General features: G+C 38.6%; 1 protein-coding gene across 15 annotated transcripts in view; it reads right to left on the bottom strand.

Moving 5' to 3' along the window:
• Nucleotides 1-4,463: 4,463 nt before the first annotated feature.
• The window catches only part of ATP10B (ATPase phospholipid transporting 10B (putative)), a 159,477-nt gene continuing 136,171 nt past the window's right edge, over nt 4,464-27,769 (bottom strand). For all 15 annotated transcript variants that reach the window (XM_083798075.1, XM_083798067.1, XM_083798061.1 and 12 more), the window contains 13 exons: nt 23,114-23,293; nt 21,959-22,544; nt 21,311-21,417; nt 20,484-20,610; nt 18,805-18,989; nt 14,897-15,209; nt 13,602-13,678; nt 13,086-13,211; nt 11,534-11,734; nt 10,657-10,737; nt 10,440-10,544; nt 9,813-10,000; nt 4,464-6,859 (listed from right to left, as the gene is read on the bottom strand). In XM_083798075.1, the coding sequence (XP_083654201.1) occupies nt 6,352-6,859; nt 9,813-10,000; nt 10,440-10,544; nt 10,657-10,737; nt 11,534-11,734; nt 13,086-13,211; nt 13,602-13,678; nt 14,897-15,209; nt 18,805-18,989; nt 20,484-20,610; nt 21,311-21,417; nt 21,959-22,544; nt 23,114-23,293 (2,784 nt within the window). In that variant the 3' untranslated portion in view covers nt 4,464-6,351. The remainder of the gene's footprint in view (nt 6,860-9,812; nt 10,001-10,439; nt 10,545-10,656; nt 10,738-11,533; nt 11,735-13,085; nt 13,212-13,601; nt 13,679-14,896; nt 15,210-18,804; nt 18,990-20,483; nt 20,611-21,310; nt 21,418-21,958; nt 22,545-23,113; nt 23,294-27,769) is intronic.

Here is a 27,769-nt window from a genome sequence, read left to right as displayed (position 1 = left end):
TCCTGAAGGCCCTAGACATGTTCATGTTCCTCCTTTGTCATTAGGATGCGCTCCTAATTTGGTACTTAGGAGTCCATCTCCTGCTCTGTCCCATGTACGCAATAGGAAAATGACGAATGTGCTCTCCTCTTCAGATGTTCATTTAGACCATGACATTGCTGGGCATAGGCTGCCTAAACATTGTGAAAGAGGAACCATTCAGATCAAGCACATATAGATGTTTATTTTTCTTGGTAAAAGTCTTCACAATTAAAGTATTAACAAAAAAAAGATGGGCTCTAATAAAACCGCAGTTGAATCCAGCTGATTTTAAGTGAGCTCTATTGACCTGTTTGCAGCCTGCTGATTTGCATTTGTGCTTTTTTGAATAAAACTAATAAATGTACAGGAGTTTCCAAGCTGGTCTGTTTGAGGTTAAACAGAATGATAATACAATATGGAGCAATACCAGCATAAAAAAGGAAGGCACCAGCTGTGTTTGTATTCACCTTCCAATGTATTGGCTACTATTTTATTTTATTTTATTTTATTTTATTTTATTTTATTTTATTTATTTTATTTTATTTTATTTTATTTTATTTTATTTTATTTATTTCAGTGTTCTGGAATAACAACTTGTTTCCATTTGAGTTTCTGTGGATGTTGACAGGTGCTGCATAGGCAAGGGTAGAACTCAGGTAGGCATAGCCCATCAAGAAGGAGCTGCCTCTAGGGTGCTCTCAGAGGGCAGTATTCACGGCTACGTCATGACGAATTACTACACCATGTAGGTTGACACAAGTCCCACCATGACAGACTGTGGCCTAGTGGTTTCACCCTTCCCCCAGTAAATTTTTTTGAAATATGAATGACAATACAGACTCAGCACATAGAGATAAAGGGAGTGGATGAATGAAAGTGTTGTACAAACTCAAGGATGGTGATATACACTAGCAACTAATGGGAACGTGAGCTGAGCATGAGCTCATCACGAGCACCAAAGCTATGTTTAATTTGTTTGACAGGACTCACAACAGGGCATAAGGAAAGGCACAAAAGAAGCAGCCATGTATTCTTGGTGTGGACTCGGACTCACCATCAGCTGGCCAGCGGACCAACAACCCAGCCATCAGCAGGGATGCCCCTGGTACTAACTGCCAGGAAGATTAGATTCAGCTTGAGCGTGTTGAAAACATTCTGGGGAAAACTCTTACCAGAGGGCTGGCTGGCTGGCTCACAGGAAATAGGAGTGAGTGATAATCCATGCACCCGAGTTATTAAGGTCTTAGACTCATTGAGGCCTTTAAGAATCAATTGTAAGGTCTTAAAGAGTTAATAGATTGCATCTACTGATCCAACTGCAGTAGAGAAGAATAGAACAATCCTTTTATCTTTGCTTTCCAACTATACATTTTTTCTTTTTTCTTCCCTGTTTTTACTTAATTTACGTTTAAGAGTGATTACTTAATTAGTTCTGGAATCTAAAAGAAATCTCGGATGCCCCCCCCCACACCACTGGTGTGTCACAGATGTCCACCATCACGTGCAAAGAATGATGCCCTTGAAGACTAAAGTATCTGGTACAGCCCATATGTATAGCAGCTATTAAACCAATGCATTCAACTTCAGAGTCCAGCTTTGCTTTCCTGTTAGCTTCAAACTCTTGTAACTCCCCTGTAGGGACTGCATGCAAAGAGAACAAGATCTGAACAGCTGAAAGCATAACTGAGGTCTCTGATTCAAGTTTCTTGTCAGGGTTATCTGAAGCAGTTGAAGAAATTGTTTGTGTTTGCTGTGCTGCCCTCATGATGAAAGCAATAAACTGCAGCAGTGAAATAGCACCCAGGGTTGGCAGCAATGGGGTGTTAAATTGCTGCTCCCAAATCCCGTGGAGATCTCAGACTTAGCTTTGTGGAGTTGAACCGATGGCAACAACAAAAAAGCAGCAAATAACTTGGTTTCTGTGAAGTCAACTGCAAAACTCAGCTTCAGTGGAGCCAAAACTTGATCTTTTAGTTACAGTGATGACCATTTACAGAGCTCTGCTCACCTGTTTAAGTACAGAATAACCACACAAGTTCTTTGGGCACTAATGTGGAAAGAAACCTACAAAGTATACCTGCAGGTGGGAGTTTATTTCAGTAGCTGCACTGGGGAAGGTGGATAACCATCATCTTCAATGCCTTCAGACAGCAGACAGCTGCCCCTCTGGTGTTTTTTGGAAAAATAACTATTCAGACTTCGTATTCAGTCTCAGTCTTGTTTATGTAGCTGAGAATTATCAGGTGTTACATTATAGGAACCAGGCAGCAAGCTCTGTTCACAGTTGTCTCATGTCCTGATAATTGCAGCAAGTTCCAATCACTGGCAATGTCAAAAGTACTTTACAGATCTTCAGTGTTATTTGGTCAGCTCTCTAAATCCCACCCTCTGCGATCATTATCTTCAAGCATCTCTTGTTTCTGCACTTATGTTTTTATTCATCAGTGCTACTCACAAGTACCTAATCATGCCATGTCCTGCCTGCAGTCACCTTATGCCTAAAGCGAATAGCTCAGTACTTGCACGCCACCTCAAACTGCAATCAAATGAATTTAAACAGTGTAGCATCAGCCAACAAAGTGGCAAAATATACATAATTCATCCTTGGGAAAAGTGGTATGTGTTTTTCTTTTCTTTTCTTTTTTTTTTTTTTTTGTACTGCAGCATTGTGCACATCTATCTCTACAGAGTGTTAAAGGCTTTTTTTTTTTTGAGATATATAAGAGAACAAAATGGATCCATCCCTCTACTTCACCTGATTAATTCTGGATTTTAGACTGAAGTTATTGCTGATATCAAATGGATATCGGTTGTAACTGTCAAGGACCACATATCCACCTTGCTACGCTAAAACAGACATGAAAAAAGTGTAGAGATAGGTGTGCATTTCTTAGTCCTTGTATTAAAACAAACAGCTCACCTCTGTTGAGAACATGATGGATGACTCTACATTGACCATTGCAAGCAGCCTGGGATTGCATGTTACTCCACCTCTATAAGAGATGTCACCTTCACCTTCAGTTTGTCACATAGGTATAGCTCTGTATAGCTCAAAGCACTGTTGCTTATTCAGCATCGTTATTACAATGTGATAGACCAAAATAAAAAAGTATGCACTGATTTCACAAAATACATCGATTTTAGTATTTTACAGTCCAAGCATATGAAGCATTGAATATCACCAGAACATGTATTAAAATGCGAGACACTTGTTCTATTGTGAAGCATTCACCTTAAAACTAATGAAACATATCTTGACAGTAATACTAAATGCATCTGAAATAAAAAGCTATCTTGAAATAGATATTTAAACCAGTTAGGTCTAAATAACCCATTTAGTAAACACACTTCCTCTCTTGCAAACATACATTGGAGGGCTTGTTTTCTCACTGTAGGCTTGCATTAATTGAAAAAAATATATAGTGTTTTATATCTAGATGCCACTCCCAAAAGGGATTGATAGTGTCAGCTAATTTATCTCATGATCAAAGGGATGTGCCTGTTCACTGTCTTCCTAACACGTGACAGTTCATGATCACTGCTTACCCAAAAGCACAGGAGAGATCACACTATTTAGCAGTGAATACAGGTCTTGAACTATGGCAGTACCTGCTTCAGAGGAGGACTGGTGGCATTGTCACCCAGCAGGGGATGTATTAGGCGAGAGCTTTACAAAGCTGCAGAACCAGATGGGATGCAGAGGCCAGGTCTTCCCTGATGCTGCCTTTGCTTCTGGTTGTTTCAGCTTTCTCCCTCCTTGGGGATCAGGGATGTGTTTCCTCTATGTTGCAAACTCTGCAGGTGAATGAATCTATTGGACCATTTTGTTATCATCTATCACACAACAGAAGTAACAGGCTGTACATCCATCTGTAAAACTATTTGAGGCATCTATTCAAATTTTGCTCCTTTCCATCTTTTGCCTGAAGTAACTATTTTTGCTTATAGCCTAGAAGCTACTTAAAGATGGACTGTTTTCCACTTTGTTCATCACTTGAAGCAGCACAGACTCCATTGCTTAGGGCTTTCAGGGACTGTTTTGATGGAGATCATAAGCAACCCTTCCTTCCTTCCCCTTCTTTCTAAAGAGGAAACCCCCTCAATTATACACTATTTCTGAATGTAAGACCAGCTGTCTAGGCACAATGCATGGTAGAATAATTTTGCAGAAGCAGTATTAAGAAAACATGAGATTAATTCTCAGCTTTGATTTCAGGAACCTCTACAGGTCTTCCAGATGTGATTAAACATAACTTGTCTGTCCATGGCCCCTTTCCATATATGCTCAGTCCTCTTGCTTTTTGATAAACACCCCTACAGCATGGCCTAGTAGATAGAGGAGTTGTCATTGAAACATTATCTTGCCACTCCTGGGTGACAAGAGGAAGACTACTCCTCTGCTTCTGTTTTAGTGTAAGTCTCACTCCCAACAACACACCAAGTCAGACCATGTTACATTTTATTATGATAAAAAACCTTCACATTTTGTAATAAAATATATAATAAGAAACAGGCATCTTCTTTAATTTCAGATGAAACGGACCATTTTATGTAAAAACATGGCTGCGAATCATAAAGACTTGATCTTAAGTCATGTCACCCAAGGTTCATTACCAGCTAGTGAGCAAACATTTGAGCAATCTCACACCCCATTAACAATAATCTCAGCTATGCCTAATTCCCTTCATTTGTACATCATGCAAAAATCTCTTTCTAAATTGCTTTACAGCTGACAATTAATACTTTATCAATTACAGTTCTATGTGTGCTCTTGCTCTGGCTACCAGAAATCCCAGTGGTGGATATGCTACTCAGTCTTGCCTGAGTTGCTTTAAAGTAACATCTTGAGGACTCTAGTTACGGTATTGAAGCATACAGAAGGTAAATTAGTATTTGCTAAATAGGATATTAAACAAACTTCACACATTGTGATAGGTGGCAAACAGCTAAAATAACATACATATAAAAAGCTAAACACATACTTAAATCAGAACCAGTGGTAGACTCACAAAAGTATAGATGGCTTGAGTTTAAAACATGGTTAAGATTTTACCCCACATTGTGAAGAAAAACTTGGGATATGATCCTAGTAGTCAACATTTCTATAAGAAATACTAAAGTCACCTTTAATAATTGCATTGCAATAGGTAGTGGTAAGGGTGACATTTTATGGTTTTGTTTTTTTTTCCTCCTTGCACCTTGTTGCCCTGAGATAATGAAAAGGATGAACATGTTATGCATATTTTGGTCATTCTACACCATGTACTTACTGCAATGTGATTAATGAACCTTCATTAACTGCTTGTTAAAATATCTGTCATTGGGATCTCCATCAACTACTGATTGTAACTCATTGTGGGGAAGAGCATATTTATACTTGATTGAATGCAGCAACACGTTCTAGATAATGTAGGGAATGAAATGAAGAAACTGATTTCCAGATGAAAAAGCAAGGAAAATTTTAGGATTCTGGAACATAAATACTCAAATCAGACTTGTTGTATCTGTCTGCTTTTGAAGTTGAATAATTAGACTCCACTTATCCTTAAGTTATCCTGTCAGTTCTTGTAGTTCTGTATTTGCATTCTATTTCATAAACTGCTTTCTCGTTTTCTTAAAAGTATCAGGTCAGAACACTGCCTTCATAAAAACACAGAGTTTAGTGTGCAGGGAAAGCAAACTATAGACATGATATTGTTTGATATTGTTATGTGAATAAAGTCTGCATATTAAAAAATGGAACATTCTGTAGTCTCTTTCAGGTGCTGTGATTCTCCAACTACCTGTAGCACCAGGAGACTTTTTTTTTTTTTTTCTTGGCAAGACCATAATTTTTAAATTAGCAATATCATTTTAAGACTTTGATATTAAAAGTTAGAGTAGTATGTGTTGCTTTAAAACTTGGCTTAATGTTGAATGGATTCTCTTTCTATTACCTCAATAGCAGAACAACATTGAAACATCACTAGTGCAATTATTCACTATTACCGTGAAAGAAAAATACTCCTGGATGAAAGAAAGTAATCGTGGATCTCTTGGCAACTGTGTGAAGCTTCTGTATCTTTTCTCTAATGACACAAAACCAGAAAGATCAAAAAGTCATTGAATGACAAACCCCAACGATATATGCACTTAGGAGAAGCTGCATATTAGACATCCTATTGCACTACTCCAGCAGGTTTGTAAATCCACATGCCTCTCTCCTTTTGTAGTGAGCATCATGATTAAGTATAAATGGATTTTTTGTTTTCCCTATGCTATCTTTCTCCACATGGGCTGCACAGCAGAGATACCATATCCAGAAAATGAATCCCATTTCTGAATGCTTTTTCAGAGTGTCACTGCACTCACAGAGCGTCGATGGCTTCCATGGTTAAATTTTTCACCTTTATATTTAGTTGGTTTGCCACTGTCCTGTCCAGGAGATGTTACCCTACTGGGTACTAGGGGGCAATGACCAGTGAAAGGTCCTGCTGAAGATTCTGTAGCAGTGTATTCTTCCTCTGCCCACCTATTAAAGAAATAGTAGCCTTCTTCAGGTGTCCATTTCTTGAGAGGATTCACTTCAGAGGTGGAAAGTCCCTGACTTTCCGTGTCCCTATGAGATACAGTTGCTGCTGCTGGATGTAAAAATGGTGACAAACATAAGTGGCTGATGTTTTGGTCGAGATCATCATTAGATGCTGGTGATGCTACAGGTGCATCAGAAGTTGTTTGTTTTCTTGACCTCAGTTTCTGGATTTCAAGATCCTGTTGCTCTTTAGAAAGCTTATCTAGCTGCTGAGCTTTCAGTATCAGAGATGTTCCAAAGGTTCCTCGCAGAGCGAAAATAAAGAACCTAATGAAAGAGGAAGAGAATGGATTGTCTTAGCAGTGGGTTTCTCCCGTAATCTGCATCATATGACACAAATCCTGTTGCTAATTTTCCAGTACTCTAAAGGCATCTGATAGACACCTTATGCCTTGTAGGTGAAAGCTGGCTCCTGGATGTTAATGCAACATGTAACAACGCACTTACCTTGACCTGTATTGAGTCAACTACAAGTAAATAAATGCAAAATGAATGTTAATAGAACCATTTGATTGCTGATCAGCACAGGAAAGATACATAGAAGCTCACTGAGAGGTTCTGTATTTGTGGAGATTGAGATTATACTGCTGGAACAGACTAAAGAAGGGACCTTAATTTGACAGAAAACACACACACACAAAAAAATTAAAAACATCATCTTTGCTCAGGAAGCATTAAAAAATATGTCCAACTTGCCAATGCAGGACAGAGAACTTATATAACTATATATAGTGTGCAGTGAGTGACTACAAACCTTCGCTCCATGTCATGTCCGTCTTATCTGAAAAGCAAAGCCTTTTTCAGGCACCATTTCTAATAGGGTTTGACCTTTACATACATGGCCTTTCTAAATACTTAAAACAAACATGAAATTTGTTTTAATTTCTCTCTGAAATTGCATTAATAAAGGTGTCATCTTCACTTCTTGCTGCTAAATGTATGCATAAATAAGCACGACAACATTAAAAACACTAACAAGCTAGACTACACACAGAACGGGCTTTTAAAGGAATGGACTTCTCAGGTCTACCTGCGTAAACAGGAGTGGAAAAACATGTATTTACTGTGCCCATGCTCAGGCTGCTCGAACCCAGGACTGGGAGCTGTGCTGTTGCTAGTTACAGCTGGGCAGCAGAGCACAACTACTGAGAACCCAAGGCCATCCACAGAGAAAGGAAGGAGAACTTCCCATAAACTTCCATCTTCCATCTCATAAACTGCTCTTGCTTGCTCCCACCCTTCCCTCAGCCTTGCAATGGGAGACTCAGCAACCTGTTGGGACTCTGGGCATTCCTGGCAGACCACAGTCTGCTTCCACAGATGGAGAAATATATCTGGTTTGTACGCTGAAATCCTCCACGAGGCACAGTGCTTGCCAGTGAATGATGATGAATTTCATATCCCTCTGCATCTTCTCAGACTTAGGTATTTCAGTGCCTAATGCTGTGCAGTCTGTGTCCCACTACCTAGTTCAGTGGCAATGTTCAGATGCAGATGCACACTGCAAAATGCTGCCAGACAGTGCTTCAGGACAAGCATGCATGTAGGCAGGGTGCAGGCAAACCACATGGAGCACCTGCAGTATCTCAGAAATGTCAGCTAGTGCAGGAGGCAATCGTAAAAGGAAGAACTGAGGACAGCAAGGATTTTAACAAAACCTCTTAGAAAGAAACCAGAATCTCAAGGCTCCAACTGCTTTCTAAAGGAAATGAGGAACAGGGAGCGTGGTGAGATGAACTAGCTGAAACCCTATTTTAAGTGCAGGACTATATTTAACAAAGGGTGGTTTCACCATTGCTATCATACGTTGACACAGCCAGAAACTGTCAGCCAGACATAGTAGCAGAAACTGGAAGCTGGGTATTCTTTGAACTAAGGGCTCAGCAGAAAATAATCTGAGTTACCTACATGATGGAACAGCATTTCTCCAACTTTGAAGGTATCAAGATACAAATCTGTAAGCTCACTATCCTGCTGAGGCACCAACAATCTTCACCTTGCTGAATTCCCAAGATGGAATTATGAATTCTTAACCACATATTTGATGCAGCCCTGAGTAGAAAACTCAGGGTCAAAAACGACACTGTGAATGTGGGCTGAAAGGAAGAAAAAAATCACACGGGGAAAAAAAATATCTGGAAGAACAATGCTCTGCCTAGAAGACATGAGACCTCACTGAACCACGTGTTGTTTATCCTGACCTGAAGTTACATAATCTAACATGAAATCACAAAGAAATCTCAACTCAACTGGGGCAATAAAAATAATTTGAAGAGAAATATTAGTTGGTCTTGAAAAAATACTTTTTAGACAAAGCTAAGGCTCAAATTATAATACTTAAAAGCATTTACAAAATCAGATGATGAAAATATTTTCCTAATTCTTCCAATGTCAGCGTGCTGCACTACTTCATGACAATTAGGATGAGAATGAGACTAGCAAGTTAGTCAAACAGAATCATTTATTTAATTGTCTAAGCAGAAATAAAATTTTAAAATTTTAAATTAAGTTTTAAATTTAAATTTTAAAATTGGTGCAAGTCAGACAAAGCATACCTGCTTAAAAGAATGGATGAGGTATTAAGCACCGAAGTAGTAAGGCTACTACACACGTATATGCGAACAGGATCATGTTTTTCAAACCAAATTTTCTCAGGAAACTACCAGAACAATTCTCTCTCCCCCAAATATCATTTAGTCTCAATTAAAGTTATCATTAACATACCTGATTTGTCACAAAGAGTAAAACTAAGACTCTGGATGTAGAAAAGTATTTGATATAGAGGTGTTCTTAAAGTTGGCTTAATAATACACTATAATGTACTGAAGAAATGGAATATATTTTGTAACTTTTAAATCATACAGGCGTATTTCAAAGACTAGCTTTCTAGTTTTGATCTGCTCTACTACATTGTGTTTTTCATAGTGAACATTTACGTAAAGGATTTGCAGCAGTAAACTTTGAAACACCCGAGAAAGTTTTTTCTGACTGGAAAACAAAGGCAGTATATGTATAGAGACTTATCTAGGCTTATATGACCACATAAACTAATGATTCATGAACAGGAAAACTGAACCCAGGCTTCTGACTTCCAGCCTGATTTCTGCACAACATATGTGCCTGACAAATCTCACATCTAGATACATCATTATTGTTATTTCCCTCAAACACCTACAAATTCCCCAAACGAAAACTGAGGAAAACAGTGCTTTGCACAAACCTTGGCAAGAGTGCGATGACTGGGGTAATAAGACAGAGTAAGTAGAAGGTGGGTTCTGAAAGCTGTTTCTCCATGATCCAGTAGGGGCTGGTGGGAGGGTTGCAGACCACGCAGGCAGCATTGTAGATCAGAGAGAAGATGAAGTAAATCACCACACTCCCAATCATCGTGATCCAGTGGAACAGTGTCTGTAATCACCAAGAGTACAAAATGACCATAATGCATCTGAGGCCCTGACTCTGGGTGCAGGACAGAAGGACAGAAAGAATAACTAGAAAGGAGGCATCCAATGGATCCGTGTTACTGAAGAGGGCAGCTGGAGAAATACCTGGAAATTAACTTACAAACCAACAGTGCCAGTGAACACAGTTCTTGAAGTAATATGTTCTGCTCATATACTGAAGTATATAAAAGTTGTGTACTGTCCAGTCCAAAGGCACGGTAGAAGCAAATTTTGTTTCTGTGCTCACGAAGCTATTACCCTGAGGCTAATAATAAATTCTAACATATTGTGAAATCTCATTGTAATTAAGGTAAATGATTCTGAAAGAAAACTCTATGGCTATATGGTATGTTATGTGCAGAAAAAGAAAAAAGTTATGTGAATGGGACAGACAAAACTCATACCCATGTTTTCATTTCTAGAGCCTGGTGCAAGAGGATGGTCAGGAGGGAAATGGTATTGATGGGGTTTCCAAAGGAAAACACATCTATATCGGAGTCCTTGTACATCTAGAAAACAGGCAGATAGACTGTGATGAGCCTTGACTACTCGGAAGTGATTTTTTTTCTATTTTTTTTAAAGAGGATTGGAGAATGAGAATATGAATGACCCCGTACTTACCAAATAGGGGACAAAGAAGCAAATAAGACTCTGATAGAAGGCGTCCAACATTGTAATAATGAACGTTGACAGCTTGTATATCTGTAGGAGTTTACAGATAACAGTCATTATGATGGCACACACATCTCTGATCTGTCCTGCAGAGATATTTGCTGTTTGTTTTTCTTCTGCTCAGACTACTCATTATAGCTAACTAGCCTCTCTTCACGAACAAAAGCCCCTTGAACAGCTGATTTAGAACACTTATCCCAGAACAGGCATGTGTTAACTAAAGACAGTAAGATTTCTGGGAAGATTAGCCCACTAGCTAGGGATTGTAAAGCTCAATGTCACAAATGCCTCCGTCCATACCCGAAGGGCCTCATTCCTCAGATTCTTTTTCAAACACAGATCTTCCTGGGGCTAACAGGGTTGGGCAGAATTCCTTTCTTTTAAGGTTCTTTTTTTCAGTAAAAAAAACTTATCCAGAGACCTGTGATGCCACAGCTCTGGTGGAGGAGAAACGTTACAGGAGTGACAGAAGGGTGGGCTCCTGTGGTTTCAATGCAGACATAATGCCAAAGCAGCAACAATGACTTCTTCAAAATGATAAAGAACATATATGTGAGGTTCAAGAGCTCCTCCTAAGAAAAGGGATGGGAAGTCCTTCAGAGAATCCTCAAATTTTGCACTCCTTTGACTAGATTTTTCAAAACGTGACTAAACATGATGTGAACAAAAACAATTAAACCTTCTTTTTGTGGACATCAGCAAACTAGAAACCGTAAATAGATCATTTGGTTTCAGGTGAGTCTGAAACTCTTCTCTTCCCTCCCTCCTCACAAACCCAAATACCGTGGGGTATTACCAAGCAGTTACTTCAGCAGTTAAGACATACCTCTGAATTTTGCCCATTCTTGTACAACTCAGGCAAACCCAGAAGTGTTTCTGCAGAAACATCTCTATCCAGGATTCCAAAGACCAGAGGTGGCATCGAGGTGAAGAAAAGATTGAAAAAAATCATCTGCCAATAATCTATCATTGTGTTGCCTGAGAACCCACAGAAGAACTGGTACCAGAAGAGCAGGTTGACGTAGCTCTGTGGGAGAAGCAAAAACAAACCCAATGTTGTGTTACAGGCTGAACTGTCGTTCCCCATATGTGCAAAAGCACATCCCTCATGCTGATGTGATCTCTCTTTGGGTTGTGCAGGCTGTGGAACCACACATTTCCTGTGGCTTCTCCTTTATGTCCTCTTCCCTCCTCCACCGCATCGTTCCCTATTATGAAAGCTGATGTGGACCCTTCAGTTTGCAATGCATAGATAGTTTGTGATTCCCATAGTTTCATCTAAGAAATTTCTGCAGTACATTGGTTATTGACACAGTTTCCCAAGAATTCATTATTTTGGTTAAAGGTACTTTCAGTAGACATCTCGACATGTTGTTCCATAAAGCAGTATATCTTAAGGGACGGCTTCACACTGATCCACTGTGATACAGCTGCATAAAAACTCTTAGGTTACTTTAAGAAAATATAACAGAATAAGTAAACAAATTGTTCACAGCTCTGAGCAGCAGATTTTAAAATCCTTTTACAGGTTTGCTGTCAGTGTGGAATCAAAGGCCTCCTGCTCCCTAATGGCACCAGGGAGATAATAGAACAGCAGCACCCCAGTCTGGAGAGCTATTTCATATTGCAAATAAATATTCTTTGAACTCTGAAAGGATGCCCAGTTAGTAAAAAGAAAAAGAAAAGTTTCAATTTCTATTACAAATGTTAACACAGATAAGACATAATCCTTATTCAAAATTATATAAAAATATAAAATACGGATACTTTGAATTCTAAGTAAATAGTCTTTCATGCTCTGAGTATACTTCATGTCAAATTGACTTGTTTGCACAGTCTTGCAGACACTACTGCTATCAGTTTTATCCACTTTACGTTATTCTTCAATGCATATGCTCATTTGCATATACATTACATTTTTAATAAAAATGCCAGATGTGACTGCATCATTGATTGCAAGTGGCTCCTATCAAATTAAATGCAAAAAAGCAGGTTTCACTGGCAACCAGTTCTTTGTGTGGAGTTGTCTTCTGTATTCTATCACTAATAATCTGATGCTTCTAATACAAATTTTATTTTGAGACTCATGGGTATTATTAACAAAGTTTCTTGAACAACCATATAAAAAGTTACTAAACCTTCAGTCCCTTTTCCCTCCAGGATAATGTTATTTCAAAAGATGTTTAGATCCCATATTTTCCTCAATGCTTTATACAGTGCATTACTAAGAAGGAGGTAGCAAACTTGCAAAGTGCAGAAGCAGGAATTGCAGTTTCTTAAAAAAGTAAGAGAGCATAGGAAACAAAACTCAGAAAAAAAACCTGTCCTGTATTTAGCTCTTAGTAGGATGTAAGCTTCCATAATTTTAATCATCTTACCACATTTTTGTAGAAAAAGTATATCACCATCTTTGCCAGGCGAGTGTAACACCAATGTCCATGGACGAGAAGTAGTTTTTTGAGATGCTTAAATCGGGATACTGCAAAGTCACTAGCCATCACAGCCTTCAGTAAAAAGAACAGAAGTTACTTTACAATTTCTTTTTCCCCACTTAGTATGACGGAATTTGAACATGGACATTGAAACAATTTTCTACTATTGCATATTGTAGGGAAAAAAAAAAGAAGCTTTCTACAGTGGACAGACATCTTTTTCCATACTTATGAGAAAACACTAATTTGTCCACGCATGCTAATTGTTGGGTCAAACACTCCTTTTTGGCTGGTCCCCTAATTATGGGGATAATATTCTTTTCTCTGCATATTCTTTTATGACAGTAATGATGCCAACCTGCCTCTTTAAGGTGACACTCAGGCTATACAGCTGCTATGAAACTTATTAAGCAGCAAGAAATCATGTGACAAAAGAGGAGTGGAAGTAAACTGAAATGATACCTGCATGCCTTCTTGGCCAGATATTCCAATCCCAACATCAGCTGCTTGAATCATACTTACATCATTTGCACCATCACCTAGAAATGGGAAGACAGAAATGAACAATAAAGACGCAAGAAAGGGTGTTTAACATGCCTATACTAGAACTAAAAAAAAAATAATAAAAAAATATGCAGCTGTGCTGTTAAGCGTGGGCTATTCTGCTGTACCATGCACCTCAGTTAGTGTAACTGATAGTCAGCATTGAGCAACCATGACCTCTAGGCTCTGATCTTGGTTGGAACATCCTCCTTCTCAGAAGACCTGGATCCACCACTAAGCCTGGCATTGGGATCAGCTGGCTGGTGGCATGGACACCCCGACACCATCCACATCTGCACTATTTTGTACATTTCTGCTCGGTCAACTTCATATGCTCAACAGCATGCTTTGCAGAATCCTACTTCACTGAACTCTCCAAATTATATGATAAATTTTACTGCAATTGACAATGTAGCAAGCCAATTTTAGGAGTTATTTTGCTCCTTTCAACTTTTAGCAACATGTTGAATAAATAACAAAATTTCTATGGAAAGAACCATCATGGTTGCCTGCAACATGGAGATTGTGAATTAGGTTAACTGGTAAAGCAAAAGAAATGAAGCAGAAGGCTGTGAGTTTATGTTTTCAACTCTAAGGCAAAGCGAGAAATTTAATACATCAGACTCTTCCTTTTCTGATATGCCTTGTTTGGTCCACATAGACGTATTTTTTAGTTTTAAATAACAAAAATCAATTCTGCAAGGATTTTACTGGGATCGCTTAACAACAGTGAGCTGGAAACTCAAAGCATTTCACATTATTTCGAGGTAAAAAGCAAAGGAGCTGGTGCTTAATGCTACTCTGGGGATAACTCTGGTTCCACCACTTGGGAAAATCTGACAGGAAAAGGGCTTTATGAAAGCACAGAACAGTAACTACTATCGACTGCTTTCCTTCCCTAAGTGAGGGGATTCCAGAGGGAACACGTACGTGTGTTTGTACTTGTGTGCTTGAAAGGGACTACTGGGAGATACTGAATGTGGAGCGTCTTTATCTTATTTAAATGGGGGGCAGACTTGCTCACTGAAAGCTGAAGGAGGACTTTCATATGGCTGTTGGTTAGGAAAGACTATTCAATGCTAGTTTTTCACTGTATGTATCTAAGAGGAGGTGTAATAAATAGCTCATACAATGTATATATTCCGTACATTTTTAAAACTCACATTGAAAGAGCCTACTGCCTATTTCTCCTGTAAAATTCAAAAGAGAGGTACCTATCGACAGGGTCATCACTTTTAGCTGCCTCCGAACGAGCTTGACCACCATGCTCTTCTGGAGGGGGGTGGAACGGCAGCACAGCACCGAGCGGCAGTGCCTCGTCAGCTCCAGGAACTTCTCCTCCAGGCCCCCCTGGAAGATGACGCTCAGCGTTCTGCCATCAATCACCAGTCCAAACTCAGGACTGGGCACCTCAGAGGCTGATAAAGATGCTGGGATAAAGTCAAAAAATTTCCTCCGTGGTTTTTCAACCTCGTAATTCTTTCTCACTTCTTCCAAGGTTAAATTCAAGAGTGATTCACAAGTTTCCTGTGAGAAAACATAAGTGGTTCTAGAAATAGTTATCTCCATCTCCCTTTACAGCACAGCACCTTACAAAGTGTATGTTTGTATAATCATGCCAGTGGGTTGAAGCCTATCAGATGAACATTGGGGAAAACTGACTGAGAAAGACACTAATTCGTCAGACTGGAGATTATTTCAATGACGACATCAAATCCTTCAGTGAAAACAACACACATTTTATCAGTTAGTTAACTGCAATAAGAAATTATTTCAAAGAAAAAAAAAGCCTCGCTTCAGGAGGATATACTTGTATTTGCAGTGCTGAGAGTTCAGAAGGAAAAAAAAAACAACAAACTTTTTTGCTAAAGGACATTTTAAAAACTACCTATGATGTGAATGATGTGAGATATTCCAGCCTTTGCTTCCCTTGGAAATAAATTATGGTAGAGAAACAAGAGGTTCAGATTTCCAGAATTACTCAGTGACTTTGACAGTTTGGCCTTTTCTAGGTCATAAATCAGGTGCGTGTCACGGGGACACAACTAAAGCTTCATATTGCCCAGCTCAGTGCTTCAAACACACGCTAAACCTTTCCTTATTAGCAAATTTGCCTCATTTTGGATGAAAGTCACCTTAGTATCACACAGAGATTTAAGAGGGGCACTTTTACCTCTCCCATACAGATCTCCTAAATTGGCACACCACTATCAAACAAAACCCAGAATGATCTAAAAGTTATTTTGCTGCCTGTTTGTACTAAAAGTCCTCTTTCTGTAGCATGGCACTGAATACCTGAGGAGCTAATCACTCCTTTTTCTACCTTTTCTGTCAGCCTTATTGAGTGATGATTCAGTTCTGAAATGTTATTTTCACATTATGTTGCATAAGGTACATGTGTAGGATGTTTGCAAGATTTAAATTACACTTCAGTGGGAGGTTCTGGAATCAAACGTACCTCTGACACCTAATAGAAAGCTGCATCAAGCCTGCACACTGAAAACCTCCAAAAAATATTGAAGCAGCAACATCTTTCTGTGAACAAAACAAAAATTGTATTGGAAATTCCAGGCTTGCATTTTTAAATGAATCCCTCCAAACTACCTACTTGTGTTGCCTCTTTCTGGAAGGTACGTAATTTCCAGCATTTCAATAAGCTGCTGGGCTCAGGGGTGGAAAGAGAGTCCTTTCCCACTGAAGCCAGCCACCATAGTTCCCTAACTGCTGTCCTTACAATTGTTTCCTCCTGGTTTTGAGCTTCACCTATTCCTCAGCACTGGAAGAGGTTGGGTAAAAATATTGGGGATGGAAGAAAAGATTGGGATTTCTTAATACGGTGCTGAAAATTGAATTGGACAGCAAAATAAAAAACAGGCAAAGACACTAAAATATTTCAATGACTTGAATTAAGAACTGTTCCATGCTCAGTACGTGGCCATGAGTGAAGATGAACATCTGACAGAAAGCAAACTTAACCATAGGTGCAAAGAAACATTGTGGTATTTCCCACCTGGATTCACTTCATTAGCTATTACCCTTTATTAACCCTCTGTCAAAGGCTTTATCTTTTGATGGATATTTAGTTTAAGGGTTAACTTTGTCAAAATTAATGGGCTTTTGTGAAAGGAGAAACCCTTTGTATTATTTGTTTTCCTTCACTGCAGCCACTTGGGGACTCTTCACAACCAGTGTCCTTGGCTTCACTTTGAAAGGGAGGGAGCTAAACGGCATTGAAATATAAAACTAATGCCCACCAAATGACATACATTCACACAAGCACCTATATGCACGCTGTGTGCGCCTGAGTCCAGACTGACGGCCACATAGGGTGCTGTAGGTGAGCACATCTGCCTGTGTTTCCTGGAGTCTAGGTGGTTCTGCCTGTAGCATCTCTTCTCTGACAGGAACCATCTTCTAATTTCCATCCTAAATATATTCATTCTGCCTCCTGTTAAAGCAGATATGCGTATCGAATGAAATTACACATCGAAGCAAGGAATGTATTCTGTGCTGAATTCCATATCATCTTTGCATGTTTCCCTATTTCCGTGACACTAAGAGAGAGACATTTGCATAGCATATTATTCCTGTTTGGAGAACTACTAGCTGCAGACAAAAGAAGCTAGAAAGTAGGCCATCTGACTGCTCTATACCACTGCCTATCAAAAGAAAAACAGTCAGTATTTTAACATTACTTAATTAATCCTCACAACAGTTTTACAGAGAAAGACAAGCTTGTAATGGGGATAAAAATGGAGGCAACTGAGACAAGTGACTTGCCTAGTCCCAAAAAGAGGCCCAGCCTTCCCGCCTCAACCTCCCATCTACCTACAGAAAGGCCCTTCTCGTGACAGTTCCCCTTACTGCTGAGTACAGGTCACAAGTGTACGCTGCAAAAAGAGAACAGAGCAGCACCCTGGTGACCTCAGGGCCACTTGGGGCTGTACAGTAAGATGGCACTGACAACAAAACAAAAAAGAGGACAGCTCAGCTGGCATTTTGGACATTAGAAATGATCAGGTATGTTGACTTTTTTCAAATGGGTTGAGCTGTAATGCCTGAACTTGCACTTCCCTAAAACTGTCTCACAAAGTCATCTGCACTGCAAGGATGCCTGGAGCAATGCCACGTGAAGCTGTTTGCTCCAGCGGACATTCCACTTTCTGAGAGCAAGGCATGGTTTCCCTGGTACCATGTTGCTTCACAGTCTGCAAAAGCCAATGTTGCTTTTTTAAAGCTTTTTTGCCTTCGCCATCCTTAATGGCATTTACCTTCTTTGAAAGTTTGTTTCTCCCGTCTGTTCAGATGGTTTCAGGAATAGCCATGGATTGCACCACAGATTGTTCACTGAATTTTGTGAGTCACAGGAGCTGACAGAGATGCCCATCAAGTGATTATTTTCATTTTGGAGTATGTTTGCTTTATCTACCACCTGACCTTCTTGTTGCCTACAGAAATTCAGGGAATATCTGTGCACATCTACCACTATGTAGGCCACCATGGAGTGTCAAGAATGTGACTGCATTTTTAACCAGCCCACAGGAGCTATATTTAGGTTTCTGAGAAGGAAATGCTGCTTACACAAAAAGACACCAGGTTAAATTGTTCACACTAATAAATTTCTGATTAAGCCTAATCCTATTTGGGAACATGCAACTAGAAAGTTCTGAATTTAATTAAATCTACACCTGCATTTTATTCCAGACTGACCCATATAATACTTTCCAAATGTCTTCCTACAGATATCACCTGGATTTACAATACCACTGTAACTGAAATTTCCATTGCAAGTGAAAAAGCCAAACACCAATATTATCAAGGAATCAGGCATATAAACTGCATATTATCTTTTTCCTACAGCTCACCAGTTAGGTCATTTAAAAAAAAAAGTTTATTTTTATTTGGAAACTTGTATTTTAATTGAATAAAATTCTACATAACTGTCTTGTGTTCAAATTCATCCTGTTACATGTGGTCTAAAGAATTTATGGCCTAATGTTGCTATGTGAACATCTGGTTAGCTGTGTCTTGTGGTGAATGCAGCCTAAAGCAAATCAGTGTCAAGCTGAAAGCTGTGAAGAAAGGGAAAGACAGAAAATTCTGTGCATCCCCCTGTACTCACCTTATTTTCTGTGTTTATGGTGAAGACAGTGTCCCTTTGGTTCAGGAGCTTACAGGAATATGCAATGTTAACTGCTGTTTCCTGTTTGTCTCCTGTCAACACCCAGATCTGTATCCCAGCTTCTCGAAGAGCTGCGATAGTGTCAGACACTCCATCTTGCAGCCGATCTTCAATCCCTGTTGCCCCTGGGCAAACAGGAAAAGACAACATGAACTAGTTTTCTTTCATTTGGAAATATTTGGAAATCATCTTGCCAGTTCTTTTTTTTTTTTAAGAAAAGGTCTTTGACTTCCAATCATGAGCTTATCAAGAATTGTGCCAAGGTATTGTCCAGCAGATAAACACATGGGCACAAAATCTGCATTTGGATTAAGACCTAAATCTGTCATCAATCAAATTCTGACTCTTCATTTTCGTTGATGCTAGAACAATGCATTTCGTTTCTCCCTAATAATCCAAAATGACAATGTACTGGCAGAGGAATTATACCATATGCATTTTTGAAGTATTGCATCAAGCCCCATCAAAGCAACCAGAAAAGATGAACTTTGACTATTTAAATGAATGCTATCGTATTGCCAAGTTAGATGCTTCACTCATCAAAGGGAGAAGAAAAGATACAGGAAGCATTCTTTTTTAAAATGTGCCAACTTATAAACAGATGGACGTAAGTCACCACCTGAATGTTACAATACTTCTTATGTCTTCCACTAGAGGTCAGTTTGAAGATGCTGTAAATGTGGTACATTAGAGATAGATATTGATTTAAGCTAAAATAACAGTTTTTGTGAAATGAAGTATGAATGCACGCAGTGCCTTAAGAGTTGGCAAAGATAACATTCTAACAAGATCTGTGTTATTTCTTATATGCTTGTGCTTATGGTATTTACTGTTATTACTCTATTTTTTTAAATAATTGCACAGATTATGAGAAACCATAACGCTAATAGCTTGCAATCACAGAAATTCAGGATAACAAAATATGGGCACAGATTGTATTCACAGAAAGATGAGAATGGGATGACTCTGAAAAACAAAGTCTTAAATACCAAAACATTTTGAAACAAAATAGAAAAGAAAGCACTGAAACCCTCTGTAATTTAACAGAATAGTATTGTTAGATACTATGGTGATGGATGATGTGCAAGTACCAAAGAGGTAAGTTTTAACATGAAATATCAACCTTTTACAAAATATAGAAAGCAAACATGACAGTGTAACAGGAGCAGGAATTCACTAGCAAGAATGAGGACAACAATTGTAGTTACTGCTTTTTATAATACAGTTCTATAACAGAAATTCCCTTGGATTTGTGCTCAAAATTGAAGTGAATATATACTGTTTTATGGGTTTATCTGAGGACAAAGATATGTGACTGAATTATGGGAACGTCATTATCTACCATGTCAGCTGAGCTGCAGTTAACAGCTGATGCACATGTTCTTTGCTCATGGCACACGAAAGTTTCGGTACACTTTTTCAAAGTTACTGCTGCTCAAAATGCAATAGAAATTGTTTAAGCACCGTCATTGGACTGTGTACACTTGCCCTGAGATTTTCAAACCTCAGAGGAAGCCTTTTTGATATAATTTAATATAAGCTGTTGTCTGTCTGATTGCCAAGAATATCACAGGAGAGCAAGTGATACTTCATGCAATGACAATTCTTATTTTAGCTACCCAGCAAGGTGAGTTTGGTCTCCAGATGCTGTGCTGTCTCCATTAACAGATCCTCTCTGTTGTCAATAGCAGCTTCTGCCTCTCGACGAAAGTTGGCCCATTTTTGAAAGTCATCCTCATTCAAGACCTGCATAACATAATTTAAAAAGAGCTCTTTTTAAATTTAAATAAGAGGAGAAGAATGCCAACATTCTGGATCACAGAGGCTTAACTCCTATCTGGGTTGATAAAGTACTGTGTTGCCTTTAAAACAACAGAAACTTTTCCATGAGAAGACTGCAGGAGCTGGTAGCAATGAGAAAAAAGAGATGTGCCTTCCTGTTTGTGGAAGCTAGGAATTAAAAACATGGCCTAGAGAAACTCTCAGTCCCACCGCCTTTATCTGGGAGTCTGTACTGGAGCACAGTTTCTGAAAGTTGCTCTGCAGGGTGTCTCACCACTTCTGCACTAAGGTATCAGGCTAAAATGCACTATCCCAGGCTGAAGGTAGGATTTTTGAAAGCTGAATGCAAAGCAAAACAGAAAGTTGGCTTTCTATGTCTTGCCTGAAATCACTGTAAAGAGAGCAAGCCAGAGCTGGCATAGGATAAACAGAAATCAATATTTTGAGGTTGATGAAGAACCCATCATTTGTTCAAACTGGATAAAAACTGCAGAAAGAGAGGAGAAAAAGACTACAAAACAATCAAAGAGATGGATAGAAAGATGGTCTGTATCTGTCTTGTCCTCTGAAGTACAGAGGATTATAACCATTTAATTTTTTCCTATAAATATATTGATATATATAGAGCAAAGCTGTAAACAACATTAGGGTAGTGCCCTCCTACCTTCTTAGCTATGCACAGAGTTCGGAGGCCATCTCGGGCATAGTAGTCCAGATGCTTCTGTGTTCTGTCTTTTATTCTTTTCCTTCTCCTCTCTGTGTAAGTGTCAGCTGTGAAATACAAGGGAAAGATTCTACATCTTAACCACAGATCACTTCAGACCTAATGACCTAAGATTAAAAAAGAATGGGCAACTGAGTGAGGATTCCATTGTAATAGCAATCTCTTTCAAAGTGTTCACTGTGTGTTGCATAAACTTAAGATTGGTAAAGGTTCTTGTTTCCTTTAAGATGATATTGCTTTTTCTTGTTGTTATTGTTGTTGTTGCTGTTGTTTTTTAATGCTACAGCACTCTTGCTGACAAGCTGAAATACCATGGTCAGGCCCGTATGAAAGTATTACTGCAGAGTACACAACCCACATGGGTTAGTGCTGTCAGTGAATGTTAATTAGCCCATTCCATATTCTCAGCACTACTCAGGTTAAACAAATACCTCAGTTCTGATCTGCAAGGATAACACTATGGAGAGCTTGTTCCTTATCTTTATACTCCTGATGCCTAGATATTATATTTCATGCAGAAGAGAGTACTGCAAACTTCTTGTGCCTCTTTGTAGGAGACACAACAGGAATAGCTCATTGGCTTATTACCTTTGCCAGAGTCTTCCAGCAAGTCCATTATAACAGAGTCAGCTCCTTTTGTGTAGACAATGACCTCCTTGGTTAGAGGGTGTCTTACCACTACAGACATCCTTTTCCTTACTGAGTCAAATCCCAAAGTGTAGAGGATATCAAAAGTCAAGAGTGTGCCTTGTGGCAACTGTACGGTCACCTGCTCAGGAGTCCGGGACACTAAAGTAAAACTGTATGCCTGGGCAGCATAGACAAGTGCTGCCTCATCTGGGCTCTCAGCCTCGTAACAGAAGTCTGTTGGCAAAGAACCGTGAGTAACAGACTTAAAAACCTCATCCAAGGAAGCACTGCCAATATCTGTGCTGCCCTTGTCCTGGAGCCCAGCGCCCCTACTGCTGTCACAGCAGTCGTTGTCCTCGTCACAGCAATCCAGCGCAGCAAGGTGCTCCCCGGTGTTCTTTGCACTGAAGCTAGCTCCTAGCTCTGAACTAGACTGAGATGATGAAAAAGACTGGCTGAGGCTTGCTAACTTCAGCCGATGAAATATCTGATGAATCTTCTCCAAGGTGATTCCTGAAGGTTTTATTGGTGGTGGGACTGTAACCTAGAAATATGAGAAAACCTTGGGTATAATATGGTTAAAAATAAATGAATGTGAGCTACAAGATACTTTCCAAAGCCTCAGTATTTTTCTTTTCTAAATGACAATAATAAAAAATGCAGCTATATTTTTTTCTCTTTAACTGTGTTAAGGGAATTCAGTAGAGGAGTCATTGGAAAATTGGCATCCGAATTTGATGGTGATTTGTGTCTCTGTTTCTGAAACAGAGATGAAATCAAGGCCCTTGTAATTCTGATAATGGCCTGAGAGATCAGAGAAAACCCTGTATATTCAACATATTTCTTACAGTAAATGTATTATTAAATCTAAAAGGAAAAGCACAGATACTGCGGTAGTCATATCTATTCATCAAACATAAAGAGCCTTGTTAGGCAGGGATATACACAGGCAGTGAAACAGTAGACATTACATAAAAGATAAAAGAACTAGAGGAGAGCTCCCATACAAAACCATTTCTCACCACCTCAGGTTTCCCTGAACAGTGCTCCGTGTTGTTATTGTAAGCATAATCAATTTCCTTTGAATACTTAGTTTAAACAAAGTTAGATTACCCTCTGTCTTGGCTCAGTAGCTGTGGAGACCACGACTGTATTGCAGATGGCAAGGGCAAGAAAAAAGTCAGTAAGGGATGTGGCAGTCTGCATATGTATAAAAGGAGAGAGATTTTCAGTCTGGAGTGCAGCTTCTCTCACTCTTCTCAGCAGCCTGCTGTCTGGAGTCACATCCTTTTCCTGTAAGAGAAATTAAGGAGAATTATTCTCATTTATAACTGTGCTCAAGGAAGAGCTCTCAACTCAATAGTCTTCTGTTGCCTCTTATTGAATTCACACCTAGAATTATGTAAGATAAATGCCTTTTGTACTTAACATCTGGGGAAAACAGATGTATTTCTAAAGGCTGCATAACTAGATTATTAGGAAGAAATGTACCTTAAAATCGAAGAAGATTTCAGAATTTTATTTCTTTTGAGATCTATCTCAAGAATAATCTATACTGTGTCCCCAAACTTTGAAACTGCTGACTAATGAATTAAAGGTCATTCCAGGTGGAAGTGGATTTGGGATCGCCCATTTCAGTGATGGAGCAGCAATGCTATTTCAACAGAGAACGCAGCTTGTGTTTATAGCTTGGTTACAACAAAAAAGTGTTTTCAGAATCGTTTTGCTTTGTACCTGAAAGAGAAGCTGTCTCAAATTGCTCTTCCTCAGCTTTACAATAAACAGGTAAATGCATACGTTCTGCATTTGTTCCTGAAACAGTACTGTAATCTACTACCACACTCTTTCTAATCAAATCTAAATTCATAAGCCAAACTACTTAACAATGTTACTTATCTACAATTTAATCTGATGTAGGGCTACGGAAATATGACTTTTAATGGAAATTTCATGTTAGCAGAATTAGGTTTGGATTTAATTCAGGGCCATATTTAACTAGAGCTTCCCAATTTAAAAGACATCTTCTGTGAGCCAACACTTTTGGATGCCTTCTTTAAGGAATTGCCAAAGTGATTTAGCTGCTTTCTAGTTTATCTCAGCTACTACACTCTCCTCCTTCAATTTGGCACAGTTTTCTTAAGTTCCCTAAATATGCAACAGCTATCAATCAACCACCTTCATGGCTGTGCAGTGCTAAGCTGAATATGTTATGCTGTAACTCCTGCTTGCTAACATGAATACTGGTTCTTAAATTATCCCAATAATTGAAAATAAATCTATTGCTCATTCTGCAGCACAGAATTCAGCTGAGTTTCAAAGATAGAACCAGATAATGCGCTCTCTGCAACAGGAGGTTCTGGTTCCTCTGGCTCAGTGCTTTCATTCTTTTTTCTTTTGCACGTGGGCAAAAAATTTAAGTGCAGATGTAGTCCCTCCTCTAGCAAATTGACACATACTGAGGACAAGCCTTATTTTCAGGTATCTTCTCAGGCCTCTTAAAAGGAATCAGACATTGAAAAAGTAAATTGGTCATTCTTTAGAATCCGTTTCACAATGTCTTACTGCAGCAGCTGATAGATACCTGTGTGCCTGTTGCCTACAGTGCTCACTATTTACAGCAGTCCCAAATAGCTGAACTGGACAATTCCCATGTAGAACATATTATGTGCAGACATAACTCTCAAAACAGTGATGTTGGGAATTATATTCAATTCAAAACATTAACAATTAGAAATTCTTGTTTGCCCAGCTATTCATATAATTTCCTCATGCACTGCCACAATTAGAATGAACCTCACCAACCACAAATTACTACACATGGATCTCAGCCTCTCCTATCCGTCACCACCCCACTCAGTTTTGTTTGCACATATATATCCACAATATCTGCCTCTAACTTGTGCCAAAAATAACAACACACACATAGGCATTCCATTTCAACTGAAACTTTCTGAACTCAAAATTTTCCTCTGGAAAAATGGAAAATTGTCAGGTCAATTGTGGTCTCAGAAACAAGTTTTAAATATAAAATAATACAGAAATCAATATTTTTCTCTCTTCTTTTCACATTCAGTGAAAGCAGGGCTGACGTGAATTTCCCTATTTCTCTAGTTTCAGCCTTACGGAATACCAGCAGATAAAAGAATTCAGACAAACAAGTCTGTTCATTGACCAGCCTGAATAAAACTGAATGAATAAAACAGAAAATGAAACAAAACAGCATTGATGATAATCAATTAAATTTACCATACTTTCAATGCTATGTCAGTAAAATGCTGATGTTATAAAATGGCTACTGCAATTCAGTTGTTAAGATCTCTGTATTAGTTTGATAGCATTTCTTCTACTTGATGGTGCTAAAACCTGATGATAATTGGACAATTGAAATCTTCATGAAATATTTCTAATAGCAGGGCACTGTTTATTACAATTAAGTCTAGAAGAAAATGTGCTGTCAAGATCTTACTTCATAAGAACATCTACAGGTATACAGAATAAATGCTAATGCCCTATCTTGTTCCAAAACTGATTATCATTTTATATTTTTCCTACTCTTTTAAATTTCCCTAAGTCTTGCTGTCAACCATATCTCCGTTGTTTATAGGACATTATTTTAATTTTTCCTCTGAGAAGTTGCAGCAGCCACAACAAATCAAATTAATTTGTCTCTTTTTGAGGTACTCAAAGAAACCAGTAAGGTGCCCAATGCAACCTTCAAGGCTCTGAAGTGACCTGGTGTTCTCTTCTTTGGCTGAAGGTTGTCCTCTAGAGGGCGAGACAGACAGGATAAAAATTGGTTTCCATTTTCATAAGAGGTGTGAAAGAACAGGTGAGTCTGTTCTTTTCCCAGTTGCATTAGATATATAGACATATCCTTCTCCCTCCAGATTTCTAATAAACGTTTATGAAAGGAATAAATCAGACACCGTATTTTCTTCTCAGACTCCTTCAGAGATTTCTGAAGTAAAGACTACACTGTTCTTCTGTCCTTTCCATTCCACATAAAACCTAAAACATACACAGACATTACACTTTTTTACGATATCAGCATAATACTATAGAACTTGTCAACAATTCTCAACTACAGACTTTGGTAATAGCGTGAATATCAGTTCAAACAGATTTGTACAGCTCAGTCTAATTTTCTGAGTGTAACTGTTAATAAGTTGACCTCTATCTTTTTGTATTTGCATCTCAAGATAGCAAGATGAGTGCTAACAAAAGTTAGGAATTTGCTTTTCCATTATCCAAGACCTTGTCATGCTCTTTACCACTGAACATACTTTGACACTGAATTTTAGGGGACTGTAGCTGGACACAAGATTCATCTTATCTTATGAACTGCATAAATGACATACAAGGAGGCTCCCCAAACTCTCAGGGATCACAAGGACTACAGACAAAAATATTGGAGGGGATAAAAACAGAAGGTAAGCCCTAGGATTTAGGCTCTGCAGAAAACCTACACTATTTTATTCCAGAAAAGAAAAGCAGTGCTATTTAGTTATTCTTGTAGGATTTGCAGTCTCCAGTTTAATTAACTTTATCAAATGCCATGAATTACCCATCATCCTCACCTCAAGCTCAGAGATGCACTGAGATGAACATGTTAATTAATAAAAGCTTTTTAAATTTCAGGAAAACATCAAAACTAGTCGAGCTGAGAATGCTCTCACAAACAGGCAGGCTGAAATACATTTTGTAGCTGCGGAGCTTTCTAATTGCGGAACTGCTCAGAATACTGAGACAAAGTCTCAAACATGCTGATTTGCAGGCACAATCAATTACCACAGTACAAATGCACTTAAAATACCATATGCAACCTGGTTACCACTGATTTGCATAAGGTTGATTGACAAGAGAATTTTGTGATCACTGCACAGATAATGCTCCTTTAAAAACTGTTCACATATAAATTTGACATTAGTAAGTGATTATTGTTTGTTTGGCATAGTTATTTTCCAATTAAATTCTACATTTTGTAGGATACTATAAAGGTAACAGCCCTCCTTCTTTAAAATGCTTTTATTGGCAACAGTTCTGATATGCAGGTGCTCACAGCAGATGCTGTACTAACCCTTACCCAAAAATCACTGTCTTCTCAGCAGTGCAAAGTTCTTCAATTTTCCCATTACCTGAGGCTACCAGTTTCCATGAGTAGCTTTCATGTGGCTGGCACATCAACCCTTGGAAACTCAGCATTTATTAAGAAAAAAGCCAACAACAACAAACTGTGTAATCTCAACTGCTGGCCCTTGGACTTTGTTTATTGTAGAAAGCAGGGCATTGTTTTCTCTTGTGTTTTGATGATGAGAAGAAGCTGAGTCTCATGATTTCATAGTGAGTATCATATTTGACAATTGTTGACTGCCACTGAATACTTCAGTGCTTTTATTTAAACAGAGACATTCATCCAGAAGGGCTCTGCAAGCCTTAAATTAAGCAATATTAAATGTGTGACTCAAGACACAAAAGATGGATTTTTAATGAGAAACTTTGACTACTGAGATCCATTCAAGCCCACAATACTATCTGTATAACCATAGTTATACAGATGTTCCAGCTGTTCTTAGCAATGTACAAATGCATCAGAGAAGGTGATATAAATACCAAAGGACAGAAAACATATAGAGACAGAATTTTTTTTATATCACCATTTCATAAAAAGGAAATTGGTTTGGTAAATGAAGATACTACTGTGCATCATTTAAAAGGTATCAATATGCAGGACAATACACTGGGCAATACCTAAGTGTCTTCATTTTTACC

Source organism: Anser anser (assembly GCF_964211835.1).
Source record: "Anser anser genome assembly, chromosome: 14".
NCBI lineage: Eukaryota > Metazoa > Chordata > Aves > Anseriformes > Anatidae > Anser > Anser anser.
The sequence above is the reverse complement of the archived record's forward strand: the minus strand, read 5'-3'. Positions and strand labels throughout refer to the sequence as shown.